At 51.3% G+C, this 19,796-nt stretch overlaps 1 protein-coding gene across 1 annotated transcript; it reads right to left on the bottom strand.

Annotated features, from left to right (window-relative positions):
* Nucleotides 1-849: 849 nt before the first annotated feature.
* Nucleotides 850-18,201, bottom strand: ZNF142 (zinc finger protein 142). Its single transcript, XM_079710234.1, has 11 exons — nucleotides 18,171-18,201; nucleotides 17,762-17,904; nucleotides 17,533-17,650; nucleotides 15,903-16,216; nucleotides 12,496-13,095; nucleotides 11,252-11,416; nucleotides 9,509-10,333; nucleotides 7,122-7,299; nucleotides 3,466-6,379; nucleotides 2,724-2,829; nucleotides 850-1,468 (listed from the first exon to the last, which is right to left on the bottom strand). Exons 4-11 carry the CDS (start codon nucleotides 16,180-16,182, stop codon nucleotides 999-1,001), a joined length of 5,538 nt encoding a protein of 1,845 aa, XP_079566360.1. The 5' UTR covers nucleotides 16,183-16,216; nucleotides 17,533-17,650; nucleotides 17,762-17,904; nucleotides 18,171-18,201; the 3' UTR covers nucleotides 850-998.
* Nucleotides 18,202-19,796: the final 1,595 nt, after the last annotated feature.

The raw sequence follows: 19,796 nt of genomic DNA, 5'->3' as shown, positions 1-19,796 counted from the left end.
CAGGGGCCCCCCTGCACTTACTACAAGTAGGGCTTCTAAGGGACAGGGCAAAACGAGGAGACAAAGAGTTATGTGATCCCAGCTCTCCTAAAGAGTTTGCCTGGAATAGTTCTGGTTTATGTCTGGTGTCTCAGCATAATTATTAATAGTACCCTCTTCAATTTTCCCAGTGTGTCCCAGTTTAGATGATTAATTATACAGTCACTGTGAGGCACTGACAGAATCCTGGGTTAGAGATTTACCTTCCCAGTTGTCTGTCTTCCTCCCTATCCTTGTGCTTTAACTCTAGTGCAGCAGCTGAGCCAGTCAGGATGGTGCTGAATTAAAGCTGCTTCCGTGAGGAGGCTTAGTGGGTGGCAATCCTCCCTCCACAGGTGGACAAACGGACTCCGAAATAGGGGGCAGGGCAAGGGCTGATTCAGGCTTGAGGACAGAGAGAAGGCAGACCTGGGCGTTTCCGAATCAATCGCTCAGTGAAGATGGGAGGAGACAAAGGAGAGACAGAGGCCTGAGAGGGGACAGGGCAGACTGAGACGACAGCCTGGCAGTGTTAAGTCAGGGACTTGGATGAGTCTACATAAGCTACTAATCATTTAACCATGCTTTATAGAGCAGTGGGCACAACAGCACATGCGGTTAGATACAACTGTTCTGAGGATGCTGAAAGAAAATAGGACTTGACATAGTAAGAAGGAAAGAGAGGATGAAATGGGTAAACCACGACCTTATAGCCAGGGACTCTGGTGGAGTGATGGTGAAGAAATTAGGAACTCACAGGTTAAAAACACAATGTGCCTCAACAGAAGTCAATCTGTGGTTCAGGTCCCTCTTTTATATCAACTTCCAAGTACTACAGCCAGCGTCCCAGGAGGATTCCAGCCTCTCTGCCACCCTGAAGGCAAGCCTTTCCTCTGGCCCTGAGCTCCTCAAGCTAGCTCTGGTTCCAGTCTGCACACCTGGGCCCACACCCTCTTCTTGTCGGGAGGTGGGGGAGGCCCTCAGCCCTCAGGTCCAGTGGGGGGAGCAGCAGGAGCAGGGGGGCCGGGATCCTCCAACTGCACGTCATGGAGGTGCACCGTGGGCGTGGTGGGGTCCTTGCCCACGCCTTGGTTTGGGTCAGCCTGGTCAGGGTGGTGCCTGCGCACGTGCTTGACCACCTGAAATTTCTGCTTGGCCTTGTAGCTGCAGAGGCGGCAGAAGAAGGGGTGGCGGTCGGTGTGGGTGAGGGCGTGATGGCGCAGGCCGGCGGCCCAGCGGAAAGCACGGTGGCACACATTGCACACGTAGGGCTTGGCCTCGCTGTGCTTGCGGAGGTGGGTGCGCAGCAGGAAGCGTGTCTTGAAGGCCTTGCCGCACTGCTCACACATGAAGGCCCGTGCTTCCCGGTGCCGCGTCTCCTGGTGCACACGCAGTGCGTCAGCCCTGTTCGTGCAGTACTCACACTCGGGACACTGGTATGGCTTCAGTCCTGTAGGACAGGGCAAGGACAGGGAACACATCACCACTGAAGGAGGTGGAACAAGGATCAGTGGACCAGAGGAGTCACTGTGATCCTGGGACATAAGGAACACAAGCAGCAACCTAAGGACCCTGTCTTTGGAATGTTCCAATCCTGTCTGACATTGGTGTGTCCTATTCCCAACATAGCCCCGTGTACACAGTGGGTGCTCGATGGATGCCGGTAACTAACTGGACCCCTAAGTAGCCAACTGACAGCAATAAATACTCAAATATGACAGTGTTTCTACATGGGGAACTCCAACCCCTTTTTGGTCATGGAGTACTCATGGAATTGGGAATCCATTGAAATGGATCCCTTGTTCAACACAAGAAGTAAAAGAAAATGCTTAAGAGGGAAGCAGGAGAGGGAAAAGAAAGGGTAGAGGCAGAGGGCCTGGAAATGCCTCTGGTTAATTCCTTTACTTGGGGGGGGCACAGGCAACACTCACAGGCACACCATCCTTAACCCTTCTCTGAGAACCTGTGGTTCATGGACTGTACCCAGGAGAAAAAAAAAGGACAAGTTAAAACAGGTGAGGGACTTCCCTGGTGGCGCAGTGGTTAAAAGTCCCCCTGCCAATGCAGGGGACACGGGTTCCAGCCCTGGTCCGGGAAGATCCCACATGCTGCAGAGCAACTAAGCCCATGCGCCACAACTACTGAGCCTGTGCTCTGGAGCCCTTAAGCCACAACTTCTGAGCCTGCGCCTAGAGTCCGTGCTCCGCAAGAAGAGAAGCCCTCGCACCGCAACGAAGAGTAGCCGCTGCTCGCTCCAACTAGAGAAAGCCTGTGCGCAGCAATAAAGACCCAACGCAGCATAAATAAACAAACAAACAAACAAACAAACAACAGCTGAACCCTCTACTTTCTCCTCCTCGCTCATGATAGTTCCATCCTGTCTCTGTAGGGACCAGGCAGACCTGCTCAGTCACTCATGTTTGAGTTGGAGGTTCTCAACCAGAGGTGGGTGACCTTGTGCCATAATACCCCGGGAAGCTTTTGCAAAGTACACATGCCCAGACTCTCAGGTTCACCTCTCTCCTGATTCTGATAGGCTTTCAGTGGGTTGGGAAGCTATTCTGGCTTTTCAGTCTACCTACTATCCTGATGTGAATACTGCTGTGCACCCCGAATCTGAGTAAGGACACACACCACCTCAGGGAGGCTGGGTGTGCTAGGGCACAGGGGAACCCCTCGGGCCTCTCAAAACCATGCAGACTCACCTGTGTGCTTGGTCATGTGGTACTTGAGCTGGTTGACCCACTTGCACTTGTAGCCACAGTCAGGGCACAGATACTTCCGCTCCTCCTTGTGAATCCGCATATGGTACTGGAGGAGGGAAGAGCACAGAGTACACCCAGAAAATGTGTACCCTTTGGTACTCACTGGATGTGGAAATAGAGCAAGCAGGCAGAGAAACTGTTGGCAGATAATCCTGTTCCCTGTACCGATCCTACCCGTTCTCCCCCACTGCCAATCAGGTCTCCGAGGCCAGTCACTCTGACGCAACCCTAACCCATTCGGCCGACCCCAGGTCTGCCCTATCTCAACTCTGCCACTTATTAGCTGTGTCTTTGGGCAACCTTACCCCTAATTCTCAGTTTACTAATCTGGAAAATGGGAACAGTAAAAGTATATCTCATATTTTTGAAAGGATTAAAATTAGTGTCCGACATATAGTGTAAGTACTCAATAAATGTCAGCTGTTATCATCTAGGTTATCTACAAACTATTACACGCCTTTATCACATGCCAAGCATGTATTACGGAATTTTATCTCTGTAGCAACCCTATGAAGTATTATACCCTCTACACAGATGAGGAAACTGAGGTTTGGAGAAGTTAAGGGACTTGACCAAAGTCACAGAGCTAATTTTCAGAAGAGTCAGGATTAAAGAACCCAGGTAGTTTAACTCCGCAGGCTGCATTCCTTCCATTCCCAGACCCCCTAGCCCCTGACCTTACCTTGAGGCGAGAGGGGTCAGCACAGGCATAGGGACAGAGGTGACAGCGGTAGGGCTTTTCCCCAGTGTGGACGCGGCTGTGCCAGGTGATCTTTTGCCGGTTCTTGGTGCTGTAAGCACAGTCAGTGCACTTGTAGAGCCGGGTGCCCCCGTGCCCTTTCACGTGGTGATCTAGCACCAGCTGATGGCGGCACGCAAAGTCACAAAAAGGGCAGCGCAGAGGGGGCTGGCCAGCATCTCCAGCTGAGGATGCCGCTGCTGAAGTCTCCTCATGCTGTTCCAAGTAGTGCTTCACCAGGCCCACCCGCTCCCGGGCAGCAAAGTCACAGAGCTGGCAGCGGTGGCTGAAATGCTGCTGCCTTCGGTGCTCGTCCAATGCCGGCCGGCTGGGGAAGGCCTCCTGACAGGCCCCACATTCGAGCCGTGGGTGCTGTTTCCGGGTGTGCCCTCGCAGGCTGGCAGGGCTGGGGCATAGCAGCCCACAGCGGGAGCAGTGCAGGGGGCCCTCAGTGCCCTCTGTGGGAGAGCCAGGGACAGGGGGCGTAGGCTCGGGATGCCGGCGCAGAGCATGCTGCTTGAGTGCTGTCTCGGAGCTGAACTGGGCCTCACACTGGGGGCAGGCAAAGGCTGGGGTGCCCTGGTGGCAACTGTTAACGTGGCGAGTGATGTCATGGCGAAGGTAGCCACTATAGTCACAGAGTGGACAGAAGTGGGTGGGTGTTTTGTCGTGTACCCTCAACCGGTGCAAGCGCAGTTTTGAGTTGGTACCAAATGTCTGGGGACAGGAGCTGCAGGGGATGCGGCCAACACCTGTGTGTCGGGACTGGTGAGCCTCTAACCGGTACCGTCTGGTGGTGGAAAAGTCACAGAAAGGGCACTGATGTGGCTTCACCCCCTCATGCTTCAGCCGCCGGTGCTGCTGTAGGCACCGGCTCTGTTTACAGGTGAAGCCGCAGTCCCCACACTGAAGAGGGGGCCGGGGACCATGGGCTGCGGCGGGGTGCCTCCGCTTCTGGTGGAGCCTCAGGGCAGCAGCAGCAGGAGCGGTGAACGGGCAGAGGCCACAGCGCAGCTCTCCAGACTGCTCAAGGGGGCAGCCCCGGGTCTGGTGAGTCCTCAGGGCCCGTTCCTGCTGGCAGCTAAAGGGACACGTGGGGCAGGAGAAGCGAGCCCCCTTCTGCTTTGGAATCAGAGCTGCATCCCCATCACCAGGGCTGCGCTCTGCACTCCCACTGCTCAGGGGAGCACAGTCCCTGCTGCTCAGCAGGGACACAACAGGCTGGGTCTGGGAGGCGCCTCGCTTTCCTCCCCCGCCACGTCCGCCCCGGCAGCCTTCAGCCACGTGAGAGGTAATGGAGGAAAGCCGAGAGCAAAGGAACATGCATGAGTTGCAGTGAAACTTGCCCTGCTCAAAGTGGAACTTCTCAGGGGCCTCTGTGGGCGAGGAGTCTTCTGCAGGAGGGACTGTGGAGCCAGAGAGTGTGGCAACAGGCTCCTGTATGTTCTCTGGCCCCCCAGGAAGCTTGGAAGGAGCATCTTTTGGGAGCATGATCTCTACTTCTAACGGTGCAGGTGGGGGCTTCCCACCTGCTGCATCCTCTGAGGCTGGTGTGCCCGGGGGCTGAGGATGCAGAGGGATGGGGGAATCTGGTCTGGGCAAGCCCCTGTTCTTTCTGAGGAGAACAGGGCACTTCTTCAGCAGATGGGTGCTGAGGCCACGCTGTTGCTTGAAGCTGGCTCCACACTCAGGGCAGAGGAGGGGCTCTCGGTGGCCCTGGCACCCAGTCCTGGAGTGCAGACTCAGGGCCTTCTCCCGGCGGGTGATGAAAGGGCAGTGGGGACAGCGGAAAGCCCGCCCCTCTCCCTGTATCACTACCATCTGAACCCGCCCCTCCAGCACCAGCGCCTCTGCCTGTTCTTTGTCCTGCCTCCTTAGGGCCTTGAGTAATGATTCTGATTCAGGGATCTGGGGCAGGGGTGCTGTCTCAGTGGGTGGATTTGCCTTGAAGGTTCCCACCCAGCTGTTAGGGGGCTCCTCTGAGCAAGGGGGATTTATAGGGGGCTCAGAGACTGGCTTTTCCAGAATGGACTCTTCAGCACCCAAGCCGGAAGTTCCAGCACCTTCAAAGGTAGACAGCTCTGTCAAAGTTCCATCTGGCCCTTCCAGTCTCAGAGGTCCTGAGGGATCCAGGGGCCTGAACTCCACAGGAGCTGTTTCGGTGATCTCCTCAAGGGGCGGGTTGGCCACAGGCTCCAGCTCCACTCCCAGGGCCTCTAGGTGTAGCGTGCAGCCTCCCTCATCTACCTCCGCCGGACTGGGGCTGCCAACCAGGTCATGCCCCTGGGGAACCTCACCGCCGTCCTGTTTCCCAGCACTGTCCTCCTCACTGGTCTCTGGCGGGGCCTGATCCAAGCCGGGGTCCACCACCGTCCCTGGGTCACGGTCTGGCCCCTCAGGCTGGGCAGACAGCTGACTTGAGGGCTCTGAGTCTGGTGGGGGTGTTGGGCACTCTCCGGCTCCCTCTGGCTCCTGGCTGGCACGGCGAAGCTGCCAGACCTGGTCCCCGGGCACGTAGCCGTGGGCTTTGCGCTTGTGGAAGAAGAGGGCGGTGTTGCTGAAGGTGCGATAGTCGCAGAGGGCACAGTGGAACTCTCGGAGGCGGGTGTGCTTGCAGTTCTCATGGCTCAGCAGGGCCTGCTTGTGGCGGCTCTGGTAGCTGCAGTAGCGGCAGGGGTAGAGTGGGGCGGCCGTGCCGGGGTGGTGCTGGGAAGCCATGTGCTTCTGCAACTCGTACTTCCGCTTGCAAGCGAAGGCGCACACCTCGCACATCAGGGACTTGCCCTGGTGCCGCAGCTTGTGGCTGCTCAGCTGATCAGCCCGGTGGCAGCGGTAGGAGCACTGGTTGCACTGGTATCTGGTGAAGAGGGAAAAATCACAATCATAAATTAATCACAGCAACTACCAGTAACTGTATAAATACCTACTATGGGCCAAGCTCTACACTCAGTGTTGTACATGCATCATCTAATTTAATCGTCTTAGTGAGGAGACTAAGGCACAGAAGTTAGTAACTTGCCTCGAGTTACAAAGGAAGTGAAGGGCAGACGCTCTAGCTTCAGGGCTCGTGTTCTACCCCCTGCTCTACACTGCTTCCTAAAGGGAAGCTATCATGCATCAGTCAACCTCTGTGGACTTCTGAGGAGCTGACATGGCTACAGCCCCACAGGGCAGGTTTCTGTGCCTAGTTCCCACTCTCCCACGGAGATGTGAAAGCCACGGAGACACCCCCTAGCCAGCTGTGCCCACAGGTCAGAGGGGAACTTGCCTGGGTTTGGACGTGGCCAGGATTGGAGCCACAAGCGTAGCCCATCTACTTCACCAGGACTGGACTCAGAACTCAAATGACACCTTAGTCTCTGGGCCTCTCCTCTGGGTCTACACCCCCTCCCCTGAGCCCAGAGATCTCACACAGTGCAGACTAGGCCACAGGCAGAGGTCAGCTAGAGGCAGCGGAGCCGAGATGACAGGAGCAGAGGGCCTTGCGGAGGAGTCTCTCTGGGGCCAGAAGAGAGATGGGGCCGGAAGCTGACTTTGGGAGGTGGCTAGCTTAGCTCCAGGTCACTGGGTTAGGGAGGGAGGCACGCGTGTGCTCCTACCTGAGGTCACCCGCGTGTTTCCGCATGTGCACACTGAGGTAGTGCTTCCACTTGGTGACGTAGCCGCATTCGGTGCACATGTAATCCTTGGTGTTGGAGTGGGTCAGCATGTGCTTGGACAGGTAGCTCACGTCTCGACACGTGAAGTCACACAGCTCACACTTGTGCGGCTTCTCGCCTGTGGGGATGGGGGTGAGCGGGGAGAGAACACAAGTCAGACACGGACCGAGGGAGTGACAGACCGTCCTCCCCAGCAGGCTCGCCCTGATGCCCAGCAGGAGTGGAACCTGTGGTGCTAGTCGCAAAAGTCAATGCTGCCTCACAGCCCTCTGGGACGACCACTCTTCCACCCTGACGCCAAGGAGGTAGGGGGAAAGCGAAGACCCAGCTTTTCAAAAGTAGCTTCAAAGTCCATTCTGGATTTGTTATACAGCTTATTGGCACTAATGGCCAACTGCTCCACTTAGCCCAACTCGTTCCAGTTTTGTGGAAGAGGAGGAGAAAAAATTAGGCAATACAACATAGTGGTTAACAACTCTGACTCCGGAGTCCAACACAGTAATAAAGATATTAATAGCCGACATTTATACTGTGCTCACTACATGTCAGGCACCTTTCTGAGCACTTTATGAAAACGCCTCCTCTTACTGAATCCTCACAACAGCCCTTTATTACCCCATTTTACAAAGGAAGAAGCTGAGGCACAGAGAAACCACAGAGCTATTAGGCAGTGGTTCAAATCCCAGTTTACTACTGTGTGTCCTCAGGCAGGTCATTTAACCCCTCTAAGTCTCAGTTTCCTGGTCTCCAGAAAGGGGGCAACAGAAATACTGACCTCACATGGCTGATATGAAGATTAAAGGGCCCAGTGATGAGCTGTCCCTGTACGTTGGTCGAGACCTAGCGCTAAGAGGTGAGGCTGGGGCCATGTTCCTTCAGGACCATTCCCTGTTATCCCTGCCCACCCACTCAGCCCCTCTCCTTATGGTGAAAGGCAAGCAGTGTGGTGTTCTGGCTCTGCTTCTGATACCAGCTGTGTGATCCTGAAACAGGCCATTTAAATGTTCAGCGTTTCTCATCTTTACCTGCCTTTCTTACAAGATCGTTATTACGGACTAAATAATATATATGAAAAAACTATAAAGCACTACACAAGCATACCTCAGAGAGATGGTGGGTTCAGTTCCAGACCACCACAATAAAGCAAATATCGCAAGAAAGCGAGTCCCACAAATTTTTTTGGTTTCCCAATACACGTATAAGTTATGTTCACGCCATTGTAAAGCAATTATACTCAAATAAAGATGTAAAAAAAAAAGTTATGGTTGCACGGTAGTCTATTAAGTGTGCAATAACATTCTAACAAAACAGTGTACATACCTTAATTAAAAAAATACTTTATTGCTAAAAAATGTTAACTATCCCCTGACAATGCAGGGTTGCCACAAACCTTCGATTTAGAAAAAAACACAGTATCTGCTAAGAACAATAAAGTGCAATAAAAGAAAGTATGCCTGTATAGATGTGAGATTTTAAGAAGCCTCAGAAAAATGAGATTTTGTGACTAAAGCCTATATAGAAATGAACTGTTTAATGGAAACAACAATGGCTTTGCCACAAGCTGCCTAAAAACTGTCCTCCCAAACTAAAGAATCTTTGATGAGATTTTTTAATGTCTTGTCAATCCACCAATGCTTACATAGAGATCACAAATGGGAAGATGCTATAGCAGGAAGCCTGGTTTGGTTTTTACTCAAAGCATCAGTAATGCTGGTAACCAATTAAGAGCCCGAGTTGAAAAACCTGCAACTTTCAGGTCACCAGACGTGATCATGTTTCAGTGTCACAGCTTTCAAGGCTATATATATATGGATGGCTCAGTTCCCTCACCCGCTATCTCTCATAGCACATCACAAAACTTGAACTGCAAAGGAAGGTATCTGTCCTGGTCTGGGTTTCTTTGCTTTAACAGGCTGGGTGCTGACCCACCCATGCCTGACTAGGGGTGGGCAGAACCCGACAGGGCTTTAAAGGTGAGGCACGGGACTTCCCTGGTGGTCCAGTTAAGACTCCGCGCTCCCTGCAGGGGGCCTGGATTCGATCCCTGGTCAGGGAACTAGATCCCGCATCCCGCAACTAAAAGATCCCGTATGCCTCAACTAAAAAGATCCCACATGCCGCAAATCCTAGCCTGACCACTTTACTAGCTGAGTGACACTCAAGGCTTATTTGTAAACTGCAAATACTAGATTTATCTCTAGGAACACTAGGTCAGATGAGTCCTACGCAATGTAGGCAAAGCCCTCCGGGTGTCTGGCACACAGTAAACGCTCCCGTTTGCCATCATCACCACTATTACATGCTTGGAAGGGTGGAAGCCGTCTCACCGGTATGCAGCAGCATGTGGCGGATAAGCACCCTCTTGTGGGCAGTGGCAAAGCTGCACTCAGGGCACTGATGGATCTTCTCGTGAGCATGCATCTTGCCCACATGGTCCTGGTAGGCCACCGGGTTGAAGGTGGCAAAGGGGCAGAAGGTGCAGCGCAGCTCTTCACTGCCAGGGTGGCCCTGCTTCTTATGTTTACGGAACAGGTGCTTGTTGGAGCAGGCGAAGTCACAGTGGGGGCAGTGGAAGGCATAGTGGCTTTTGTGGTGGGCCTCCATGGCTTCTGCTGTGGCGAAGAGCATGGGACACGAGTGATGGCGGCACTCCACGGCCCGCACCCCGTGGGTCTCCTTCAGATGCTTTACGAAGGCCTTGCGGTCAGGTGCCGTGTAGCTACAGCCCTCCTGAAAGCAGCGAAGGGGCAGCGGCTCGGCCGCAGCTGCTGCGGTGTGGCTCTTGAGGTGCTCCTTAAGGGCCTGGCTGAGGCGGAACTCCTCCCGGCAGACAGGACAGGCATAGGTATCTGAGTAGAAGTTGGAAATATCCTCATGCATGCTGGCCATGTGGCGGTTGAGGGCATTCCTCTCCACTGCACTGTAGTGGCACAGTGGGCAGCGGTGGGCCTTTTGGCCCAGCTCCCGCAGCAGGTGGGTCTTGAGCTTGCTCTTACTGGTGAAGAACTTTTGGCAGTTGGGGCACTGGAGACTGGGGTCTGGGAAGTGGAGATGTAGGTGCTCCACCAGATGGGTCCGCTTCTTGAAGCAGCGCTTGCATTCTGGACACATGTGGGTCTTGAAGAGGGACTCGGGGCCAGAAGCCACAGCTCCTGGGAGAGGGAAAGGCAGGGAGGGGTTAAGAGTGAAATTCTTCGATAGTTCAGGGGCTGGCTGGTTAATGGGAGAACCACAATTTGCCCAGACAAAATATGCATGCATGCATGGCCTTGTTCCTTTCTTTCTAGGAAACCAAACAATAGCATCTCAAACTTTGTAGCCTCAAAGAAGAGAGAATTCATTCAAGTATTTAGAGAAACAAAATCACAAGGACTTCTCAGACCTTGCTGTGACCTTTAAGAAGTGCTTCACCCAGCCACCCACTATTCTTGAGCTTTTATCTAGAAAGGCTCAAAAGAAGAATCTTGATGGAGCATTCTTGTTCTTCCTGTCCTTGACCCGGAGGGCAGGCGGAAGGATCAGTAGGGTTGCTTGGAAGGAAAAGAACCCCACAGGGAGTGAGCAGAGGGAAGATAAGGTAAAGTACTCCTACTTCTGAACACTGGGGTCATAGAGGGCTGATAATAAATATAATCAGATCCTTCCTGGTCACCTGACAGTAAATATGCTCCCTGTGGGATGGGTTTCAAATGCTGTTCTCCTCAGATGGAAAACTGGGAAGCAAGGATTCAGAAAAACAACCTTAGGGGGCTCAATGTCAGACAAGACAGGCTGCCAGTCAAAAACCCCTGGCATCTTCATACTATGAATATCACCCTCTCCCTCCTCACAAAAGATCTTTCTGCCTGGGGAAAACCAGCCCCAAGAGCGAACTCTATTTACTCTTACCCTGTGTCACCAAGGTCTGTGCCCATTTATCACTTTCCCACTAGACATGTCAAAGTGGAATGTTAGGAACGGAAGGATCTGAACCAAAACTCAGAAAACCAAACCCCAGAGCCTCAATACCACGCCCCCCACAGTCCGTTCCTCCCCACCACCAAGAGGTTCAAGCCCCCTCACATCATTACCCTCCAACCGCTGAGTCCCCTGGCCTTTCTCCAGGGCTTTCTGGGAGTTCTGGCTGCCACTGTCCTCTTCTTCCTCTATGTCCTCCTCTTCAGCTGACTCCTGCCCAGGCAAGGGTGCTCCTACTTCCTCTGAAGGCTCCCCCTCTCCTGGGGACACTCTGAGAGCTGAAGATGCAAAGAACTTGATGACTAGAGGAGCCAATGCAGGGCTGAGTGCCTGTACTTCTCACCTCCCACCATTTAGCATAAGGGAATCTGGGGGTTCTCAGTATATTAATTTATTCCCGCACAAGACAGGGATAGGAAGACCAGGAGCTAAGCTGTCAGTGATGCTCCAGTCTGAAGTAAATCAAACCTCAGATAACACCAACCTCAGACGCCCTGAAGGCAAGATCTTTGAGGTCACTGCAGCGGGGGGAGGGGGCAGAGAGGTAGAGAATGGGCGGACTAGACTGTACTTCCCTGGCTCAGGTCCCCAGGGTTAATGGCTGGCGGCTCAGTGTGGGCGAACATCCCTGACCTCTAAACTTCTACTGAGAAACCCAACTCAGCAATTCAGGATCGCATCCTGTGCTCTCAAATCCATTTTCTCTCCCTCAGTTAGAGGCAGCTGCCTCAGTAAGGCAAAGATGGATGACTTTTTCCCAGGAAAGAGGAATCTTCTCTTTGTACCAGAGCACAAATCAGACTTAGCGAGTCAAACTCTCTCATCGGAACCCTGGCCCCTCCTGGCCTGGTTTCTCTATTTCCTCCTGCTCCTCTGCTAACCCCACACTCTTTTTGAGACCAAGAGGAATAAGAATCACTGAAGCACCACCTCCCTTGAAGGTTTCTTTTTAAAATGACCCCAGCTTCTCCTGCCCAATCCCACTTGCTCTAACAGGGAGTCTACAGGCATTCTACCAATGGCTACAGCCACTGATGGGCAGTTTAGCTTCTGCCCTCAGAAAGTTCTGAAATGGATCAGAAGAGATATTGGTTAAGTAACTTCAAGGCCACAGTGTAGCTTAAGCCAAACTTCATTCACTGTCATGGACAAAGACTTCCTCTTTGTCCCATATTTTCTGCCTGGTCCGGGGTGTCTAGATGCCTTCCCACGTCAGCCAATAATCCCGTCCTCCTGAGCCACTACCCCGGATTCTCTTCAATTCAGGCTTACATTCATGGCATTAGTAACAACTGCCTCTGCTACAGACCAATTGCAGCTGCAATCCAGGCAGGATACTGGGTCCTTGGCCTCATACCTGGCAGCAGCTCCTGGGGTGGAAGACCCTGAACAGCAGACAGTTCTCCCTGTGTCCCGGCCCCATGACTCCGCTGATGCTGCCGGAAGAGTTTGATGTTGGAGCCCACGAAGCTGCAGTGGTTGCAGTGGAAAGGGTAATGGGCCTGCCGGTGCAGCTCCATGCCCTGCTGGCTCCCGAAGAGCAGGGGGCAGCCCCGGAAAGAACAGGGCACAGGAAGCGCTCTGTGGGTCTGCCTCAGGTGGTGCTGTAGACCCTTGCGATCTTGAGCAGAGAACACACAGCCAGACTCTGGGCAGGAGAAGGCATCAGGAGTGCCCCGGTGAATCTTGAAGTGGCTCTTCAGGGCCTGGGGTTGGGCAAACTCCTGTCTACACACAGGGCATGGCAGGGGGCTATCTGGTGGGCTCTGGCCCTGCAGAGGGCCAGGGAGAGTGAGGTTGCTGGGGGACAGCTCTACAGAGCAGGGGGGGCTAGTGAGGCCCTGCACAGGCTGTATAACGGTCTCAGTGCACTGGTGCAGGGCCAGCAGAGTGGGCTCTGCGAAGCTCTGCTCACAGCGCTCACAGAAGTACACCTCCACCACCTTTACCAGGACACCTGCAGGCAGAGGACCGACAGAGAAAGGCACAGAATCAGACAGACCAAGACTCAGAGGAGTTAGTTACCAGTAGAAAATGTAGGTGAATCTTTTAACATTCATGGAATGGAGATGGACTTAAGTCTGACTCTACACCTTAAGTCTGATTTTCAAAGCCCCCTAAGGTCAAAGATGGTCTATCTTGCACGTGTATTTGGATCCCCAGTATCTTGCACAAAACTTGGCACAAAGTAGGTACTTCATAAATATTTGTGAAGTGAATGTAACAAGTATTAACCAAATCCAGAAAGCATTAAGAAAAGGTGATATGTTTTGCCCAAATAAAAAATCAGAAACTTCCAAAAGAAGAAAATGACAATCTGAGGAAAATATCTGCAATATACATGACAAAGCGTTACTTTTATATTCTGTGAAGAGATTTTCAAAGGCATAGTAATTCATAAAACGGAGAACATCCTTTCTGAGATGAGCCAGATCACATTCATAATAATTGCTGCCATTTCTTTTTTTTTTGGATAATTTTTATTTTTATTTTTTTAATCAATTAACTAATTTATTTATTTATTTTTGCCTGCATTGGGTCTTCGTTGCTGCGCTCGGGCTTTCTCTAGTTGCAGTGAGTGGGGTCCACTCTTTGTTGCAGTGTGTGGGCTTCTCATTGTGGTGGCTTCTCTTGTTGCGGAGCACAGGCTCCAGGCGCGTGGGCCTCAGTAGTTGTGGCTTGCGGGCTCTACAGCACAGGCTCAGGAATTGTGCCGCATGGGTCTAGTTGCTCCGCTTGCTGCCATTTCTTAAGCAACTGGCAGGACCTTGACAAAGAAAGACTTAGGAAACACTTTTGCTTGGTCCTCCAACTGCCCTATGAGAAGAGGGACCTGGGATGCTGCAAGGTTAAGGGCACCATGCCTGTTAATGGTGGAGCCCAGGTTTGTCCTACATTTATTCTGGTGGTTCTTTTTCTCTTTATTATTTTTTTGTTTAAATAAAAATTCAGTGCAACAACAGAACTATATAAAGAATAACCACCTCCCACCCTCACACACATAATTTGGTCTATATCCTTTCAGACCTTTTGGGGTCATTTTTTGGCAGTTTGCTTTTTTTTTAAGTTTATTTACTTATTTATTTTTGGCTTTGGGTCTTTGTTGCTGCGTGTGGGCTTTCTCTAGTTGCGGCGAGCAGGGGCTACTCATTGTTGTGGTGCGCGGGCTTCTTATTGCAGTGGCTTCTCTTGTTGCAGAGCATGGGTTCTAGGCGCACAGGCTTCAGTAGTTGTGGCTCTCGGGCTCTAGAGCGCAGGCTCAGTAGTTGTGGCACACGGGCTTAGCTGCTCCGCAGCACATGGGATCTTCCCAGACCAGGGCTCGAACCTGTGTCCCCTGCAATGGCAGGCGGATTCTTAACCACTGTGCCACCAGGGAAGCCCCGGCAATTTGCTTTTTAAAAAATTATTTTCACTTGCTATATATCAAGGATATTTTTATCTATGAGTAGGACATTTAGATCTACCTAATTTTTTTGTCCAGTTCACGGTACTTCAGAGCACGGGTAAATCAAAATGAAATTTTGCCCTTACTGATAGATATCTGGGTTGTTTCCAGCCATTACAAATAAAGCTGCCCTACACATACTTATTCCTGCATCCTTGTGCATGTGTGTGACTCTTTCTATAGGACAGATCCCTAGAAGTGGAACTACTAAGTCAGAGTACATGTCTTTTAAAATTTGTTTCATGGATAAATTGACTTTCAAAACCTTATGCTAATTTATACTCCATAAACTATAAGATAGTGTCTGTTTCCCCATAGCCTCACCAACACTAGTTTTATAAAAAATGCCTAATTTCTGCCAAAGTTGAGAAACAATAATGGCATCTTATAGTTAAACTGAAATTTGTGTGTTAGTGAGATTAAATATACTTATGGTTATTAACTATTTTCATTTCTTCTTTAGTAAATTGCATGTAGATTTCTTTTCTCCCTTTCTAAAAGAAATACTGTTTCTTTTTCTTATTGTGGAGCTCTTTGAATTTTAAAGATATTAACTCTTTCTTACATATTGCAAATGTTTTATATATTGCAAATGTTTTTCCAGGTTCCTTTTTAATTTATTTATTATTTCTTTCACCACATCAAAGCTTAGAAATATTATACAATCGAACTAGCTAATCTTTCCCAGTATTCTTTGTACACTACCAAGGAAAAATGGTACAACTGTAGCTGGAAGACGACAGTTACAAAATAGGGAAGTTACCTAAAAATAAGAAGTTGAGATGTGGGAAGATTAAAGGGGAGACTCTTTCTTCTAACGTAAATATAAATTATTCAACTCCCACTCTTAACGGCATGCCTTGGGTGAGTTAAGTATGTTATCCGCAAGAAACTAGAGCAGGGAAATACCACTAGGAAGCCCTGCCAAGCCCTGGGTGGTGGAGAGAGGCTGGGCCTTTTGCCTAATCCCTGGCTGCAGTTCCTGGGTAGGAGGGTCAACATGGAGAAAAGAATCCTTGAGGACTATAGGAGTGAGGATTGGGCAGAGGTGTCAGAAAGGTCTTCCCTTCTGGATTACTGCCTAGCAGACGTGAAGCCCTCGCAGGGATAGACTGCCAAGAGCTTGGTACAAGTTGTGCACCACCTCGCCAGACTTCAATCAACATTCACCAACTGCAAATCAAATTACATCTCTAAGTATAAAAATAGGATGCTACCTTGTGTCTTCATCATATTTATATACAACGATCAAAAACAGCACAGACAAAAACTCAGGGCTGCTTGTCTCACTGGCCTGCTAGCAACTGTGTTGGTACCTGGGGTCTCTCCAGGAGCACCTGGGGACAGGTTTCCAGCTACTGCTTCCACAATGATCTCCATGTTCTCTGTGTCCTCTTCAGTTGCTGTGGTTTCTACCAGCAGGCAGCCTGGGTCAGCAGGCAAAGGTGGAGGGTTCCCAGAAGGACAGGGGCTCTGGACAGGCTCTAGGAGTCCACGGTTAGAGAGAGGTCGGGGGATCAGCAATAGCTCAGGGCACAGTCCATCCATCTCCCCAGTGCTGTTGGTTGGCTGTGAGTCCAACACAGGGTCTGTCATCACCACCAACTTGTGTGCTATGTCCTCTTATGTGCTGATAAACCAACCAGAAGAAAAACCAAACAACATATAATTAGATCTCTCACTTTCTTCCCACTTAGTGTGGGCGCACAGCCCAGTGCCTGCCCAATTAGGCATTTCCTTGCATGGCAGCATGCCATACGTAGTTAACCTAGAAGTTTTCTTTTTATGACAATGTTTAGAACAAAAAGCATAAACACGATAATAGGGATCAAAATAGGAAAGAGACAAGAAGTTGTAGCCAATACCTTAACTACTGTTTCTTGGAGCTAAGTGATGTTGGTCAAATTACTAAGCAATCTGGGTCTCAGTTCTCTTACCTGCAATAAAATTGGGTGGGACCAAGGGATCTCAGAGGTCCCCTCCCCTCTTAGCATTTTATGATCTCACTATTCCTTAGCTCAAAGCCTTTCCTTCATGATCTGGCCCCTGCTGACCTCTCCAGATTCATCTTCCACCTCTCTCTGCAAAAGATCTCTGAACTGATGATTCACCTTGTCATTGATTTGCCATTCCCCAGACTCACCACATTCTCTTCTGCTTCCATATCCTTACACATCCCTCTCTCGGCTTGATGGGCCTTCTCCCCTTTGCCATCTCTCGTCTGGCTAACCAACTCCTAACTATCCTTTAAGAATCTGCACAAATGTCACTTACACTAGGATGGCTTCCGGACACCTTTCATCTAAGTTTCTCTCTCTGAGGTCCTAATGACACACTGTACATAGCTCTGTCAGAAACTGTGTCACACTGCACTGTCATTTACCTATCAGTCTCCCTCCCTAGACTTGGAGCTTTTTGAGTGGAGTTTATTGATGTTATCACTTCACTGAACCCCAACGGTCTATGCAAGTCGGACAAATAAGGGAATTCTAGTGAAGAACTCCAGACACAGAAATGCATCAAAGCAAAGTTAGGCTTCTACTAAGATATCAAATCAGTGATGCCTTACAAGTTAACACACCTGGAGAAATTTCTAACAAATTGACTATGGCCTCATATTGAACACTGGAACACAACTGAGAGATGAATATCAAGTAAACTGCATATCTTGTTATACACGGCTAAAATTAGTCTATGCTAAATAACTAGGAATTAATAAGAATGACCGTAATCATTTCATGAAATTGAGTCATGGAGGTCGAGTAATGGCCTAGAGCTAGGAAATCAGGTTGCAGGTGAGAATTCTGCAACTCAGAGCCTCAGATCACGGAAATTCGGAAGGTGGCAGGGCAGGGCACTTCCGCCCTCAGAGGATTCTGTGGAAACCACAGCCTCCACTTAACATCGCTGCTCTCGGGAGTCTTCCAACTCGGGCAGTATACTTGCCTTAGGGGGGAGCCAAGGAGGACGCGGTGTCGTCTAGATGGAGCCGCTGGAAGGCGGAGTGAGGTGGGACATAGCTGGGCACTAGGGAAGAAATGAACTTATCTTCGGGGCACGGGTACTGAGAAAGAGAAAGGACAAATTAAGGCAGAGAGAAGGCCTGGGAAAAGGATGAGATCCAGCCTGGGGACCAAGGCACCCGGTTTCCACTTTCCTGTGGGCTCTGACTCACCGCGTGGCCTTGGACAGATACAGTCCCCTCGCTTCTCGGGGCCTCAGCTTTTCTATCTGTAAAGTGGAGGCGATGACATCGTTGGGCCGGAGCGGGAATCACAAGTGCCAGCAAATGGGAAAGCCGTTTTGTAACCTGCAAGGCTTAGGATGGAGCATCGTCATGCTTATGGTCCTAAGGAGAGGCAGCGGGTAACCGGGCGCGGTCTAGGGCAGTGACGCGACCAAGGCACCGGGGCGGCTGATGTGATGCGCCGGGGCCTCGCTCGTCGCCGTGCTCCCTCCAGCACTTCTCCCGAGCGTTCCCACCGCCCAGGCCCACCCCTCACCCTGGGGCTCGAGAAACTTTTGCCTCCGGCCTGCTCCACCCGCACTCCCTACTAATTCCCGCCCCGCTGCCGCTCGCTTACCTCCCGGCCCTGCACGGGCAGGAGCCTCAACTCTATGGTCGACCAGCGGCTGGAGCTGCCTCCCGTGACTCCTTTTGTGCGACCGCCTCCGGCCCAGCCGCCTCTAGGACTTCGGGCATTTGGAGGCCGCTCTCTCTTCCTCTGTGAGGCTGGCGGAGTACTCTATGGTTCTGTCTATCGTTCCCCACCCCCACACCCCCTCCTGGCCTTGAGGCCCAAAGAGTACCATCGAGAGTTGTGGAGCAGAGTGGCATAGCCTTCTTGGTGGGTGTGGCGGGAAGTAGATGAAACAACCCGGCGGCCGGGCGAAGCGGCGCTTCCCTGAAGAGCGAAGGGGTGAAACCATCGAGAGGGAGGGCCAGAGAGTCATGGCGGTAAGGGGCGGGGGAGTGACCGATTTTTCCAAACCCCGCTGCTGGAGGCGCGAGCTGGGGTGTAGAGGGGGTTCGGGAGGGGGCTTCCGGGCGACCGACAAGGATCGGGAGCGGGAAGGGCTTTGTCTGTAGCCTTCCACGCATACGAATTTTGGAATTCTGGATCCTATTCTGAGCTTCAGCGGAGGTCACTGCTGTCAGTTCACCGCACTGCGTGCCAGGCGTAGCGCAAAGTGGCAGGGGGGCAGGTGAGGTGTGCTAGGAAAGATTTGACCTCCTACCCTTCGGGATCTTACAGTCTAGAATCAGGCCCTGTCACATTTTATTGGGGGTGGAATTCGAGGAAATCTCCTTGGAGAAAGTAGCAGATGGGCGGGACTTCAACTGGAGAGAATGGAGGAAATAAATTAAAATGGGCATTCCGAGTCAAGAGAACTGCTTGAGCAAGGAAGAAGGAGGTTTGTATATTTGTTCAACAGAGAGTATTAGGAGCTAAGCCATTAAAGGTAGGTGGGCCCTGCATTGTGGAGGCAGAGGAGTTTTTACCTAATTCAGGGACCTGTTGAGAGCCAGTCATTGGAGGTGTTGGAATGGGGAAAGTAGTGGGATTCAAGCAGATCCTTATGAAGAAAGAGCTGGACCCCTGTGTAGCAGTTTGGTGAAGCAGGACGTGGAGACCCATTAAGATGCCACTTCAAGAACTAAAATTAATTTCGAAGAGACAATTTAGGTGGGAGGTAATAAAAAGCTAAACAGGACATTAGCATGTAAAGGAGAGGAGAGGATATTTGAAGTACATGACTCATAATAGCAAGGCATGAGGTTACTGACAGGTTGACAGAAGACAGGAGCTTCTTCATCCCCTCCTAACTCTGGCCAGTGGGCCCCCTTCTAACTCAGCTGGTCCCAGGGACCACAAAAATTCTGTCCATCCATTATCCTGATGTGAAGCCGGTTATATGGTTCTCTCAGGTTTAAGGAATCTCCAGACATAGTCGTCTGGCAAAAAACAGGTATGAACAGGATAATGAAAGGCAAAATGGGGCGAGTGGCCCAGAGTCCCATCCCTTGCATTCCAACACCAACCCCACCCCACAAAGGGAGGATATTGAAGCACACAGTAATGCTGACCTGTCCTTCCTGCTCCCAGCTTCTGCAGGGGGGGAGGGGGTGAGTTGGGGAGGAATTTCAGAGTCCATTTTCTAAACTAATCTTGTGCTTTGTCCCATCTCCACTGCTCCCCACCCCTAGG

This window comes from Hyperoodon ampullatus, assembly GCF_949752795.1.
Source record: "Hyperoodon ampullatus genome assembly, chromosome: 8".
Lineage (NCBI taxonomy): Eukaryota > Metazoa > Chordata > Mammalia > Artiodactyla > Ziphiidae > Hyperoodon > Hyperoodon ampullatus.
The sequence above is the reverse complement of the archived record's forward strand: the minus strand, read 5'-3'. Positions and strand labels throughout refer to the sequence as shown.